Source organism: Danio rerio, chromosome 3, assembly GCF_052040795.2.
Source record: "Danio rerio strain M-AB ecotype USA chromosome 3, GRCz13ab, whole genome shotgun sequence".
Lineage (NCBI taxonomy): Eukaryota > Metazoa > Chordata > Actinopteri > Cypriniformes > Danionidae > Danio > Danio rerio.
In genome coordinates this window covers 27,944,553-27,958,608 of record NC_141023.1, presented here as the reverse complement: position 1 = coordinate 27,958,608, position 14,056 = coordinate 27,944,553, and the positions used below count along the sequence as shown (strand labels likewise).

General features: G+C 36.1%; 1 protein-coding gene across 1 annotated transcript in view; it reads right to left on the bottom strand.

The window, feature by feature from the left end:
* Positions 1 to 2,277, bottom strand: part of septin12 (septin 12) — a 124,890-nt gene extending 122,613 nt beyond the window's left edge. The window contains exon 1 of the mRNA XM_087244565.1: positions 1,987 to 2,277. Within this exon, the coding sequence (XP_087100691.1) occupies positions 1,987 to 2,041 (55 nt within the window). The 5' untranslated portion in view covers positions 2,042 to 2,277. The remainder of the gene's footprint in view (positions 1 to 1,986) is intronic.
* Positions 2,278 to 14,056: the final 11,779 nt, after the last annotated feature.

Sequence of the window (14,056 nt, the reverse complement as noted above, 5' to 3'; positions counted from 1 at the left end):
CAGGCAAAAAATGTGCAATGTTTCATGTTCTGTTGGTCTTAGTAAACAATGTAACTACAGAAGAGTCATGCCTTAAAAAAGAAACTCATCAAAAATCTTTTTTTGAATTTTTTTGAGCAAGATGCTAATGGTCTAATGCTAAGCTAAGCTAAAAGTGCTCTTTCCAGACCCAAATATTGGCTGAATAGATAATTTTTTTTACTGTTTTACTTTAGTTGATTTGTAAAATGAGCCCATTTATAAAAAAGCAGAGTGTTCCTTTAATAATTAAGGCATGCCAAGTGATTTTGTTTAACATGTTTAGGACTGCAGTGCTATTTTAGGCCTGCAAAGAGAACACCCAGTGATATTTGTTTACTCCTTAGCATAAGACACCTCAATCTTCCCTGTCATCATGTGTAATTGCCTCAGTCTTCTTAAGAATGAGTTTTTGCTGAAGCATCTACAAGACAAACTGCTTTGCAACTTTACCAAGGCAGCAAAAGAGCTTCCTCAGGCAGCATGTCTCCAGCAAGCACACAAATATAATAATAGATGGTGCTTTATTCTGAGTGCTTGAACTAATTTGTTTTTCCTCTTCACATCAGCACCTGTCTAAACACTGAGAGAAGCCATTGTTCTCCAGTCCCTGCTGTGTCCGTCCATGACGGATCTATTGGAAAGGGTGCCTCTCTTCCTCAGAAATGTGTGTCAGATTCAATAGTGGACACGGCTTTGGTGAAGGTTTATGAAGATGGTTCTTGACATTGTGCAGTGTAAAGTGATGAAGCTTTGGGACAACATCAGTGGAATGTTTTGACATCATGTCACTGCACATCTTTCACTGCATGAATTCTGAACAGCTTTTGTAAGTTTTTAAGGATGGATGGATGGATGGATGGATGGATGGATGGATGGATAGATGGATAGATAGATAGATAGATAGATAGATAGATAGATAGATAGATAGATAGATAGATAGATAGATAGATAGATAGATAGATAGATAGATAGATACTTAAATTAAAAAAATAATTCACCCAATATGAAACTTTAATAACTATTTACTCACCCTCAAGTGGTTATAAACCTTTAATTTAAGTTTAAATAAAATAAAAACAAAGACCCGGTATGTGTTTACCTGCACATTATGGAACCATGTTCTGTGAATAAACTAAAAAAAAAACTAAAACTTTTATGGGAAATAAAAAAAATTATAGGTCAAAGGGGGTTCAGCCAACAGAAAAATTGGGAATCCCCAAATTACATGAACAAACATGTTTTATAAAAAAAAATGTATGACATAACATGACTGATGTCTGTCAGATTATATTTTTTTTCATTATGTAATCATGTAATCCATAAAAAGTAGCCAAACTGTAATCTGATTATGAAGATTTTAAATGCATTACAATTAAATTAAAAGTTCTTAATTTTTCAATTTGCTTGTGTAATCCAGATTCATAAAAATAAACTACATAGCTTTGTAAAAAAAGACAAAATGCAAAATACAAAAAACATTGTATTTTAAACATTAAGGGTACATTTGAGTAGTACCAAAAACACACTTTGATTTGATTTGAAAACAGATGATTTGACACAATAAAATGCACTTAATAAGATATAAGAATTCCATTTGATCTTAAACTTAAAAACATTCAACAAGGTCAAATGAATTCTTAGGTCATGCATAATGTATGTACTTCTATACACAAAAAAAGTTCTTCTCCTAGCACTACTTAGAGTATAATATCAAACTAATTTCTCGTTTTCAAGATTTAAAATTTGCAAGCCAAAATAGACTAAAAGAGACATTTTAAAGTGTCATACATTTACAAAAATTAATGTACATTTGTTTCTCAATTTCATTATTGAACGTACACGTGGTCAAATAGCCTACATTAAAAAGTTTTAGACACTTAAAATTCCTAATATTTGCAGGCTATACTATGCAACCATTCATAGCTTCAAAACTGCTTATTTAGATGAATGAATGCACGTACTTACCCTCAAAATCAGACAATATCCCCTCCAGATGGTCATTGACTGAGATATCTGACATCCTGACTTCAGTCCAGGCAAAACTTCCAGCCTCAGCGGCGCGCAATTACAAGTAATAAACTTTGAGGGGTGAAAAACAAGACAAAACCTCTCAAAAGATTTTCAAGCCAGTCAAAGTTTCTCCAGCAATTGTCGGGTTTGTGATGCAACAAGAAAAGTTGCGATTTTGGTGGGAGTCGCTTCTCATCCGACAGCGCAGAGCAGCACGTCAGATTCAATAGAGATCCAAAAGCAGACAAGCCATCTGATAAACCTCCTCCTCCTCCTTCAGCGAGTCCTGCCCCCTCACGAATATAGAGTGGTGGGCGAAAAAGGTCTCCACCCTTCACTCCACCCCGCGGCTACACCTGGAAAAGGCAAGTTTGCCCCACTCGTTTGTTATACTTTGTTTGTTTGTGGGCTACAAGCGCGCCCCCAAAAGTAGACGACGCTTTGAGCTTATCTCCAGAGGTCGGTTAAGTGGATTTCTTGAGAAGCAGATTATTTATCAATGAAACACTTTGTATGCGAAGCAGCAGGACTTTAAGATTTGTAATTGATTCTTTCGGACAGAACGCCAAGGCTTTTTTCATTCATTCTTTTTTTTTCTTTCTTTATTTTTTATACACAAACTAGGTTGACGATACAAAAGGGCGACCGTGTCACAGTGGTATTGTACAACTGTATAATTATAAAATAATTATAAATCTACACATCCTAAAATATAGATAAATGGTAAATAAATAATGAGGGAAACCACCGATTAATAAATTGCAAATTGATTTATTTAAATTAATTAGGCTTAGCCCTTTATTAATCTGGGGTCGACTCGTCACAGCGGAATGAACCGACAACGGAACCAGCATGTTTTAAGCAGTGGATGCCCTTCCAGCTGCAATAAATCACTGGGAAATGAATGACTTAATATTTGACCAAATAAATGCAACATTGTTTCATACATTTGAAGTTGAACAAAACCTTTCATCCAAGTTGTTCTAAAACTCAACAACACCAATTCTTGCCTAAATATATGGTGGCTGCGAGTGCTTAAAGTGCAGCAATTTAAGAAAAGGCATGCAATTACAAAAAAAAAACAAACAAACAGCAAATTGAGAAAAGGTGTTCTTTTATTTGACAGCACATGTGCTGTGTAATCCTCACAGACTTTCACACAATGCAAGCAAATTGATAAAACACACTGCATTATCTCACAATGCAAACAATTTACAAAAACATGCATTTTCTCACAACATTTTCAAATAGCACGGAACACATCAGTAATGTTTCAAGGGGACCCTAAAGCGTGACGGACCAGGACCTGGCTATTTAGGTTATGGTTATTTAGGCTAATAAAATACAAAGGACAAGGAAATCAAAATGTTAAAATATGTTTTCATAAATTGTTTGTATTGTGAGGAAATGTAGCGCATTTTATTTGTTTGCGTTGTTTGAAAATGCAGCACTTTTTTAATTGGTATGTAATGTGAAGATTTGCAGCATGTGGTCTGTCAAACGGATGAAGATCTTTTCTCAATTTGCTGCCATTCCTTAGAATTACATGTGTATTTTTAAATGGTAGCACGTTAAGCTTTCTCGGCCGTACATTTGAGACATTTGAAAAACTTCTTTGATCCACTTCATATGCTATTTTAGCAATTTTCTGTTAATAAATATATATATATATATAATAAATATATATATATTTAAATTTTCATACAAATATATTTAGTTCATTCTAGTGGTTTACAGTTAAATTCTGCAGCCATTACTCGTCTTTAATAAAACGCACTGTGAAAAAAATATTTAAAAAATATATCTAAATATAAAAATTTAAAAAATGCTGGGTTCCAGACAATTCCTTCATGTTGTCCCAACACAAATAGATTAGGTTACCTTAGTTGTTTATTGCAAATTTAAGTGGATGGAACATGAAGCAATTAAGTTGTCCCCCAAAAAACAAGATTTTTTAAATAAATAGTTTGAACAAACAGCCAAAGGTTTTTTTTTTTTTCAAAGATCAGAAACCATCCAAATAGTTCTTATTTCTTAAACAAAAAATGTATTATCCCCAAATAATATTGTATATTATCAGAAGTAAAATAAAATAAAAATAAATAAATAAATAAATAAATGTCACAACAAGAATGTTGTTTTATTTAAACTCTGCATATTTGCAATGTGGTGATTCATTCCGCTGTGGCGACCCCTGAATAATAAAGAGGACTAAGCCGAAAAGAAAATGAATAAATTAATATTTGCAATGTATCTGTTTATGTTTGTGAAGGCAAGATGTGACTGGTCTAGGTACATTTTGTTTTGACATGGTGAATTAGGGATTTACCTGTCCCGGATTAACACATGAGTTGACCCCTCTCAGTCAGGCTCATTGCTGTGTGGTTAATTGTTAGGTCCGGAGGGCCATGGACATTTCAAATGAAATGCTTAAGTAATTTTATCTTAGAAGCATTTGTTCCTCCACTGTATGCTTATTCCTATTGTCCACAGTTAAGAAAGCGTGAATAAAACATCGGTAACATAAGATAACATTGTGATTACTCTGACTTATTTTTATTTTATAATCTGTAAAATTCAGCTTGAGTTCCATAACTAATAACCAATTCTCCCAGTTCAATTACACAAAGATTACACAATATGCCTTAGATCAGAAAACCGCTTCTCAAGGATTAATCCAGCATGGAGCGAAGGCTAACCGAGAATTCCTTTCATCTTCTATGGTCTACTTTGATTTTGCTGCTTATTTTAAGGAAATAGGGGTATTTATTTATATCAGAAACAGGAAATGTGGCAATTAAAAGTGGAAGGAGACTGAGAGTGGCCATGTGACCGAGTTCCCAGACTGCACATTTGAGCGTCCATGCGAAGGAGCCAGACAGTGATCCTCAGTGGCCCTCATTAGCAATATGAGTGTAGTGTGCTTGGGATTAATGTCATGTAGCCTTTAATACTCAGTAAGACAGCTCCTGACTGTAGGTGAAGAGTTTCAGGGCTTTTGGTAGAGGATTGAGTCCTTGACTGTGCCGCTAACAACCTTTGTCAAATTACATGGGTGCCTGTAGAAAAACAATTTCTGGAAGTTGAAAAGTGCAATTCTATGTATTTTTAAACTGGGCAGAAATGAAAGGAAGGAGGATTAGATTGTGTGACGTTTGAATTGTCTGCTAGTCTCTATCGTGTATAAAGAGCACTCAAAATGGTTATGGATTTGTGAGGGTAAAAATAGATAAGGGCCAATCTACCATAGTTAAAACTTGATGTCAAAATATTTTTTTTTCTTTGAAAGGAAGACGATTTGCACCTTCCCTAAAAGTTCCCAGAGTTTAAACAAAAAGAGCTTTGCAACTATTCAACAAATTGCCATTAATGGGATATGTGTTTACACAAAAAGTATTATGCCTTTTGAAAGAGCCCTTTTTTACACACATCGTAGTCAAACAGTAAATGTCAGAGAACTAGCAAACACAGCTGCTACAGCAGTAAATTACTCATAAACTCTCTCAATTTCCTGCACACTGCAATTGACTGAAACGCTTCTCAAAACATTTGGAGAGCATTTAATCCTAGCTCAGAGTTACTTTCCCACACCAAACAAATAAGCTGAAGGTTCTCAAGCATTGTTTCAAAGGTCATGACCAAGGTCTTTTAATATGATGTATGTCAATGTTAATCCACATGATTTATGTAATTACAAAAACCATTAAAGCAGATTTGGTATGGATATGAAACCAATGCAGGTTAAATTGTCATGTAATGCAAGGAAGCGAGCAGAAAATGAAAATGCATCAAAGCTTGAAAAGACAAAAAAAAAAAAAATTGTTCACTAAAGCTATGTTCATTTGATTATTTCATCCATAATAAATTGCATAACTACAAAATACAATTTAGTTAATGTCATAGTGTACATACAATTATACATACAGTACAGCTTAAAATAGTAATTCAGCGTCTGCTATTTAATTTAATAGTAATATTAATACATTTTGTTATAGAAATATTTAACTTTCAGCTGTCATTACTTCAGTCATGTCACATGATAAATTAGATAACATTTTAACTTTTTAAGAAAAACAGTTGTTTGTTGTTTGATAAAAAGAAATAGAAATGGGTATGATCCTATGTTTAAAAAGGTAAACAACAGTTTAACAGTCAATTGTTGATCAATACTTTTATTCTTGTTGAATAAAACTATCTATCTATCTATCTATCTATCTATCTATCTATCTATCTATCTATCTATCTATCTATCTATCTATCTATCTATCTATCTATCTATCTATCTATCTATCTATCTATCTATCTATCTATCTATCTATCTATCTATCTATCTATCTATCTATCTATCCTTAAGTAGAGACATGCATCCATATTTGCATGTTGCAATTTAAAAAAAAACATTGAAAAAACTCACAAAACATTGTGCAAACCCTTTTTTTCCCCTAATATGATTTTCTGCCATATAGGCTTTTATACCAGAGTTATATGTTTCTTGTTTTAACATTCATGTTTTAATGAAGAATGCTTTTAATCAAACAGTTGCTTATCCTCATTCAATTTCATAGTATAGAAAAGCAACTGTTTGGTTACTTATATCTTTAAGACAAGTCATTTCTCTGGGCGGCCATCTTTGAAATGCCTCAGGCAGTATGCTTGGGCATTCTGTCTGATTGGGGAAACATCAAATTCTCCAAAGCTGTTTACCAAGCTTACGATTACATTACATATTTGGAATCACCAATAAGGTTAAACAACTGTCTCATAAGTTTTGTTTTTAAACATTTAAATTAAACAAAATACAAAAGCTAAAGTGCATGCACACTCGAAAAGAACGAGATCACGATACCAATTTCTTCATGACCGTGTTGCATATTATCATCTTCTGGTTAATGCTTTGTCAAATTGCACTGGTGTTCTGAAGCAATTCACAACTTTGTCTTGATGGCGAATCTCCTCCAGAAATAACAACGACTCTTTGTTTATAGGGCAATTGAGTAGTTGCTATCATGTGATGTGCGTTTGTCAAGATGGACTGTACCTCGCGCTCATTTCATATAGGACATCTGAAAAAAAAATTCTGTATGAAGTCACAACAACAAACACAGTGTTATTTGAAAGCTTTAAAACAAATGTATTGCTTCTTCCACACATTGTATCACCCTTTTTATCATTTTTTCTAGGCTGGTGTCCACTGACAAACCCCTGGCAGTATCAAAACCCAGAAGTATCATGTTTTTTCTTTTTCTGAGCACAAACTGAGATGAATGATTTCAAACCACCGGTTATCTGCTGTAGCAGAAGCCAAAGTTTGTTGAACTGTACTGATTTATAGACATCCACTGAAGCGTGCAATTATTTCGAGTGCTGTGCAGGTTAAGTCAGGCTTGTTGGCTGGACAGTGGTTGTCCTTTGACCTTGCCTGCCTCGGGTCACAGATAAGGTGCTGTCACCAAGGTATGTACTCCTCAGAAGGCAGTGTTAACATTGTGTCCGTAATCTGCTTTTAAAGAGGTGAAAAGGAGACTTTTTCAACCCGGCGAGCCAATCATCTTGAAATCAGTACTGGCACCTGTGGCTTCAGGGCATGCATACCTGTGAGCATGTTGTCACTACGGCTGACAGCGCTGCGCAGTGAAATATTTTTTCAGATTTCCTCGCCGATCAACAACATCAGCCCTCTCGCTCCCATTTTTCTGTTACCGACATCGTATTGTCGCTGTTGAATTATTCAAGGGCGCGATGGGAGCGCCGCTCTGACAGGAACAGGAGATTAATATTTGTCATGCTCTCTGATACGGTGCAACTGACCAGAACAGCAAATGGAATCTGATCAAGGAGAGCAGAGCAGTGTATGAGAGCTTTCCTGCTGTGGAAAACGTGCCAGTCTGCACTCTCTATCCCCATCATGCTCTTCCTCACAGCTGCCTCCAGCCAATACAGATAGAGGTGAGGTGCAGCACAAATCACTGGATTTCTCCCCCAGTATCCAATTACATCCTCGCTGAGATAGGGCCAGATTTGCTAGCAGCATGTGTCAGTTTAAACCCCCTTTTGGCTTAAAAAATAATAATAATATCAGTATTAACTAAAGACATGCAATGAAAAGGTGTGGACACAGTCATTTTTGTGCTTGACCTTACTGCATATGCATTTGTTGGAGTTTCCCTTTCAGGCAAAAGGGAGGAGAGCATTCAAATGAATTATGCCACGTCATTGTGACTAGCAGAATAAAAAGGGTAGGAATGATGACAGTGATGGATGAGAGAGATCTGGGCTTGGGTATTGAAACCTGGTCCCTTATTACCTGTATTGTCAGTATGTTCTGGACCGAGAATTGAAAACATGCTTCTTTATATGAAAAAATCAAAAGGCTATGCTCCAATTTAAAATTACTGTTTAATGTGCTTACGTATAGCCGGGTTTTCAAAATTTGCATACGATGCATAAGCAGCTCGCACATGTGCTTTAAATCAGTTTGTCTATTGAAATATTTTCTAGATAAATATGCAGTATTCATATTATAATGTCTTGTGTCCAACAGTTTAAATGATCTCATGACAGGTCAGGACATGTAGTAAGTCAGGAAAAGGTCAATATTTCTGTTTTCTGTTGCGAGTTTGTCTTATTAAATCCTTGCTTTAATCATATCTTGCATCCTCATATTGCCTTAGCTCTGAAATTTGTTACATTGATCACATTGATTTATTTGAAATGGAAATCTCTGGTAACCTTATTCATGTTTTACTGTAGTGGCTCAGTGGTTGGCACTGTCACCTTACAGCAAGAAAGTTGCTGGTTCGAGTCAGAGCTAAGACAGTTGGCGTTTCTATGTGGAGTTTGCATGTTCTCCCTTTGTTTGCGTGGGCTTCCTCTGGGTGCTCCGGTTTTCCTTACAGTCCAAGACATGCGCTATAAGTGAATTGGATGAACTAAATTGGCCAAAGTGTATGAGTGTGTGAATGTGAGAGTGTATGGGTGTTTCCAAGTACTGGGTTCCAGCTGGAAGGGCATCCTCTGCGTAAAACCTATGCTGGAATAGTTGGTGGTTCATTCTGCTGTGGTGGCCCCTGAAAAATAAGGGACTAAGCCGAAGGAAAATTATTAAATGAATGAATAAATGTTATACTGTAATAGTTCTGGTCAGTATAATTAATCCTTGCTGAGTGAAAACATTCATTAAATTAAAAAAAGTCCTGACTCAAGAGTATTTACTCTGGTGCCCATATTAGCACATTACAGTGTTCACACTGCCCACATAAGCAGCGTGGTGCTAAGCCTTTTTTTTCTCTTGCAAAACATGATGAAATTAGCAGAAAGTGCTTCATAACACATTTTGTTTCAGTATGCTGTGATCTGTGAACTTATATGAAGTGCAATAAAATATTGGAATAATTTTATTTAGATTTTGGTGTAGTTTAACGCAGGCTATATGACACATACACAAACTGTAATCAAATGCAGGGTCAGTTCATCTAAAAACAAGAATGCTATTGTTGTTTCCTTGCCCTCAAGTTGTTTTAAACCTGCATCAGTGTCTTTGCTATTCTAGACACTGAATATGACATTTTGAAGAATGTCGATGACCAAACTGTTGGTGTGCCCCTTGACTTCCACAGTATAAAAAAGCAACTGCACGATTGCACAGATTCTTCAAAAGAACGTCTTTTTGACAAATCTTAGATTTTTTTTCTTTTCTTTTGGAGATATCCCTGCCCTGTTTGATTACAAAGGTAAATGCAATAGTGAGATTACATCTATGATATAAAACCCAAAAGCATCACTGCATCAATACTGTATAGTTCATGCTTCATTTAGTTTGAAAAATACTTCATGACTACACTGTAAAAAATATCTGTAAATGTACATTCATTCCTTCAATCACACTTTTTGGCTTAGTCCTTTTATTAATCTGGGGCAGCAGAATCTCACCACAGCAGAATGAACCGCCAACTTTTCTAGCATATGTTTTACACAGCGGATTAACTGCCAACTTATCCAGCATATGTTTTGCACAGTGGATGCCCTGCAACCCATCACGGGGAAACCTCCATACATACTCCTATCCTATACAATTCACATATACCCCATGTTTTTGGACTTGTGGGGGAAACCACAAAATAGGTGCATAAAATAGGTCAATATAAAACTTTAAATATAATCAGACGTACTATGTGCCGTTTTCAGTGTCCATCATTATGTACACTTCAGAAGTAAGGAAATGTTGGCTACTGTTTTATGGATAATATGAATTCAGACACAGTCAATGTCCTAGTCTATTTTGCACTTGACATAAGATGCTTTCCTACTGAAGAAGCTTTTTTTCTCAGTGTGTTCGCACCACAGGAACAAGGAATGATTATAGTTCTAACAACACCGTTTGGGTGAACTAAATTAGTTTTTACTTCAGAGCAGTGACTAATCAGTACAATAGGAAATACATTGAGTTAATGTTATGCTGATTGGCCAAAAGCATTAAAATCGAAACAACAGTGTAGTGTTTTATAGCTTATGAAATGATATGTTAAGTCATATGTTGTTCACATGCACAGGTGTTGCAGTTTCATGTGTCAATAATTTAATTTGAAATTCAGAGTAGATTTCTTTCAATTAGTATTCATGTTTATGCATAAGGGATAATTTTTAAATCCACATTTGTGTCTTAAAAGTTAATACTTGCATATTACAGACATATTAGTCACCAAAAAGTTTTTAAAAATTTCTGTTTTAAATTCAGATTTTTATTAATTTTACAAAACTGTCTTTACCCTTAATTAAATACAGTACTCTTGTAAGAAAATATCAGCAGTTGGTACATACAGTCAGTATCACCTTAAAATCAAATGAAACAATCTAATCTAAATGAATTAACCCTGGATTATTCAATTCCTGTTGAGTTTTAAAGAACAAAATGGTCTAGGATTGTCAAATCAAATCATCAGTAAACCGATACAGTTAATTGAATCATTCACTTATGAAGAACAAACCCCACTTTTTGATGTTGTTCAGCTTACTTTAGTTAGTGACTGTAAAAATTCATTCATTCATTCATTCATTCATTCAATCATTCATTCATTCATTCATTCATTCATTCATTTATTCATTCATTTTTTCCTTGGCCACAGCAGAATGAACCACCACCTTATCCAGCATATGTTTTACACAGCGAATAACATATGTTCTTCTAGCTGCAACTCAGTATAGGGAAACACCCATACACACTCATACACTACAGCCAATTCAGTTTATCTAATTTACCTATACTCTGTCTTTGGACGTGTGAGGGAAACCAGAGCACTCAGAAGAAACCTAAGCGAATACGAAGACAACATGCACACTCCACATAGAAATGCCAACTGGCCAAGCCCTTGGCGACCTTCTTGCTGTAGGTGACAGTGCTGCTAACCCCTGAGCCACCATGTTGCCCCCTGTACAAATGTAACCAGGATTATTAGTTATTTTAGGGAACTGATCTGGTGTCTAGTTCCTATGATTTTAGTTCCTGGTGCGAAAGCAGTTGGTGTAGAAGGAGGAACCACAAAGAACAATGAGTGCATGTTAAAGGAGAGGATTTTCACCTCTCTATTTATTCGAAACTATTATTTCAACATAACACATCAACTAGAAAAGTAAAATTTGTCGACAAACTTTATGGTGGCTTGAGAAAGCCCAGTCTGAAAGTTTGAAGTAGTTTTAAGAAGTTTGAAACAGTTGGCATAGATAGTTAGCAAAATATATGTTAGCATGTTTCTAGTATGGATCGGCATGTTTTTGCTTGGTGGTGGTGTTCTGATTGGTTGTTAAGGTGTTGCTAGGTGGTTGCTACTGTGTTCTGAGTGTTTGCTAGGCAGTTGCTAATACATTGCTATGCGGTTGCTAAGGTGTTCTGAGTAGTTGCTAAGGCATTTCTGGAGTGTTTTATGTGTTTGCTAAGATATTGCTATGTGGTTGCTAGGGTGTTCTGAGTGGTTACTAAGTTCTGAGTGCTTGTTAAGGTGTTGCTAGGCGGTTGCTAAGCGGTGTTCTTGGTGGTTGCTAAGGTGTTGCTAAGCGGTTGTAAGGTGTTTTGACTGGTTGCAAATGGGTTGCTAGGTGGTTGCTAAGGTGTGCTGAATGGTTGCTAGGTGGTTGCTAAGCTGTTTGAGTGGTTGCTAGGCAGTTGCTAACATAAATTAGCATGGATGAGTTACCATGTTCCTAGCATATTTTTAGTATATACTCATACTCATGTTGTTAGCATGAATTTAGTATGAATTAGCATGTTGCTAGTATGATTAGTATGTTTGTATGTTTGTTAGTAGGTTTCTAGTATGTATTAGTATATTGTTAGTATGGATTGGTATGTTGTTATGTCCTATGTAAAGTCAGTGGCAGTTTTTTTACGATGGAAAACTATGGGACAGTTGCTAGGGTGACTTAAGTGGTTGCTAGGGTGTGACTAGTAAGTTAAAAGGTCATTCGTGATTGGCAGATTGATAGTCTGAGTTAAATGAGCCCCACCTTAAAGGGCCATGAAACCCCCTCGTTTCAGCAGGGTGTTTTCACACCCTACTTTGGAAAAAGTCAGAAAAGTGGGCTTGTCCAGCTTTGTTTAGGGGGGAGTGTCGGAGGAAGAAAAGAGGCATGGTGTGGGAGTGTCGATTTGGGTGCGCTGACTTTCAGAGTCAAAATACACACACGGGACAAAGTGACTGTGTTTACATGGACATCTGTGGTTGAATTATTTGCCAAATTACTAAATGGTGGACTTTAACTGCAGTTTGGCTCTTTCATTCAGGGAATTCATTCATGTCCCTCGCGACAAACGAGATATTTGATTCGAGGAACTGCTCTAAGTGTGTATTTTTCATGCAATGTTTGATACCGCACGGCGAATGAGAGAAAAAAACCCTCCGCATGTCCCAAAAACTTAGATGCACACGGCAGGTAGCGTTAGAAAGCCGCGTGTGTTATTCCGGTCACAAAATGCGGCGAAAATCATACACAAGGTAAAAGTTTGGTTGTAGTGCTAGCATGTTTACACTCGATGCAATAGTTTGTTTGATACAAAAAAACTGAATAAACAAAGAGCACTGGTCGCTCACTTACCAAATCTGTAGAGACAGGACAATCACCAGCAACTAGAGCCGCGTCTTTATTTAGAGGAGACTACAAGCGAATCCGGATCTCAGCGTTTGCAGATGAGAACAGGGGCCTGTTTCAGAAAGCAGGTTAAGTTAAAACTCAGAGTAGTTTAACCCTGAAATGAGAGAAACTCTGGGTTTTCCGTTTCAAAATGGCAGGTTTGTTAAACTCGAGAAAGCAGGGTAAGTCAAGCCTGTTTCTAAAAGAGAGTTAACTTTAACTCAGAGTCAGTTACCGTGGTAACTTACTCTGTGAATCTAACCTGGTCCGGTTTTATTCTCTAAACTCTGAGTTTCTGTCGGTCTCCTTCCCTTTTTTAATGATGAAGCGGTATTTCTCGCATTAGTCTTACATTTCCACACACCTATTTTAGAGCTCTATTTGGAGATGTGCATAAAAAAGATTGATGGAAACGTCATGATTCACATAACTTTTGAAAATACGCATAATATAACATGTGCATAACTGAGTAGGTTAAACTTTTATTTGATAAGATGCACATAAACTACGAAGTGCACTTAACAAATTACAGTATGTACATTAAAAAATGGTTTGTTAGAGATGATGATGAAAATGTGTGTGAAAGGACAAACCAGCAGACTGAGCACACTGCAGAACATCTTAAATGTTGTTTTAGTCATTCTAAAATGCCTTTACTGTTTCAGTATTAGTGTATATTATTAATTACCTCCGAGCGTCTGGAGCATGTCAAGATCTCGCGTCTGGCTTCAAACGCCCCCACGTGTTCATTGTGTGTCAATTGTCTTCTGAGGCTCAGGTACATTAATTAAATAAAAAAATAATTGATGCAGCTTTTTCTACTGCAGTAATTCTGTTTTTACTGTTAATATTTGGCGCAAGTTAATCAGGAAGTGACGATTGTGTTCTCTTCGACTCTTTGGAT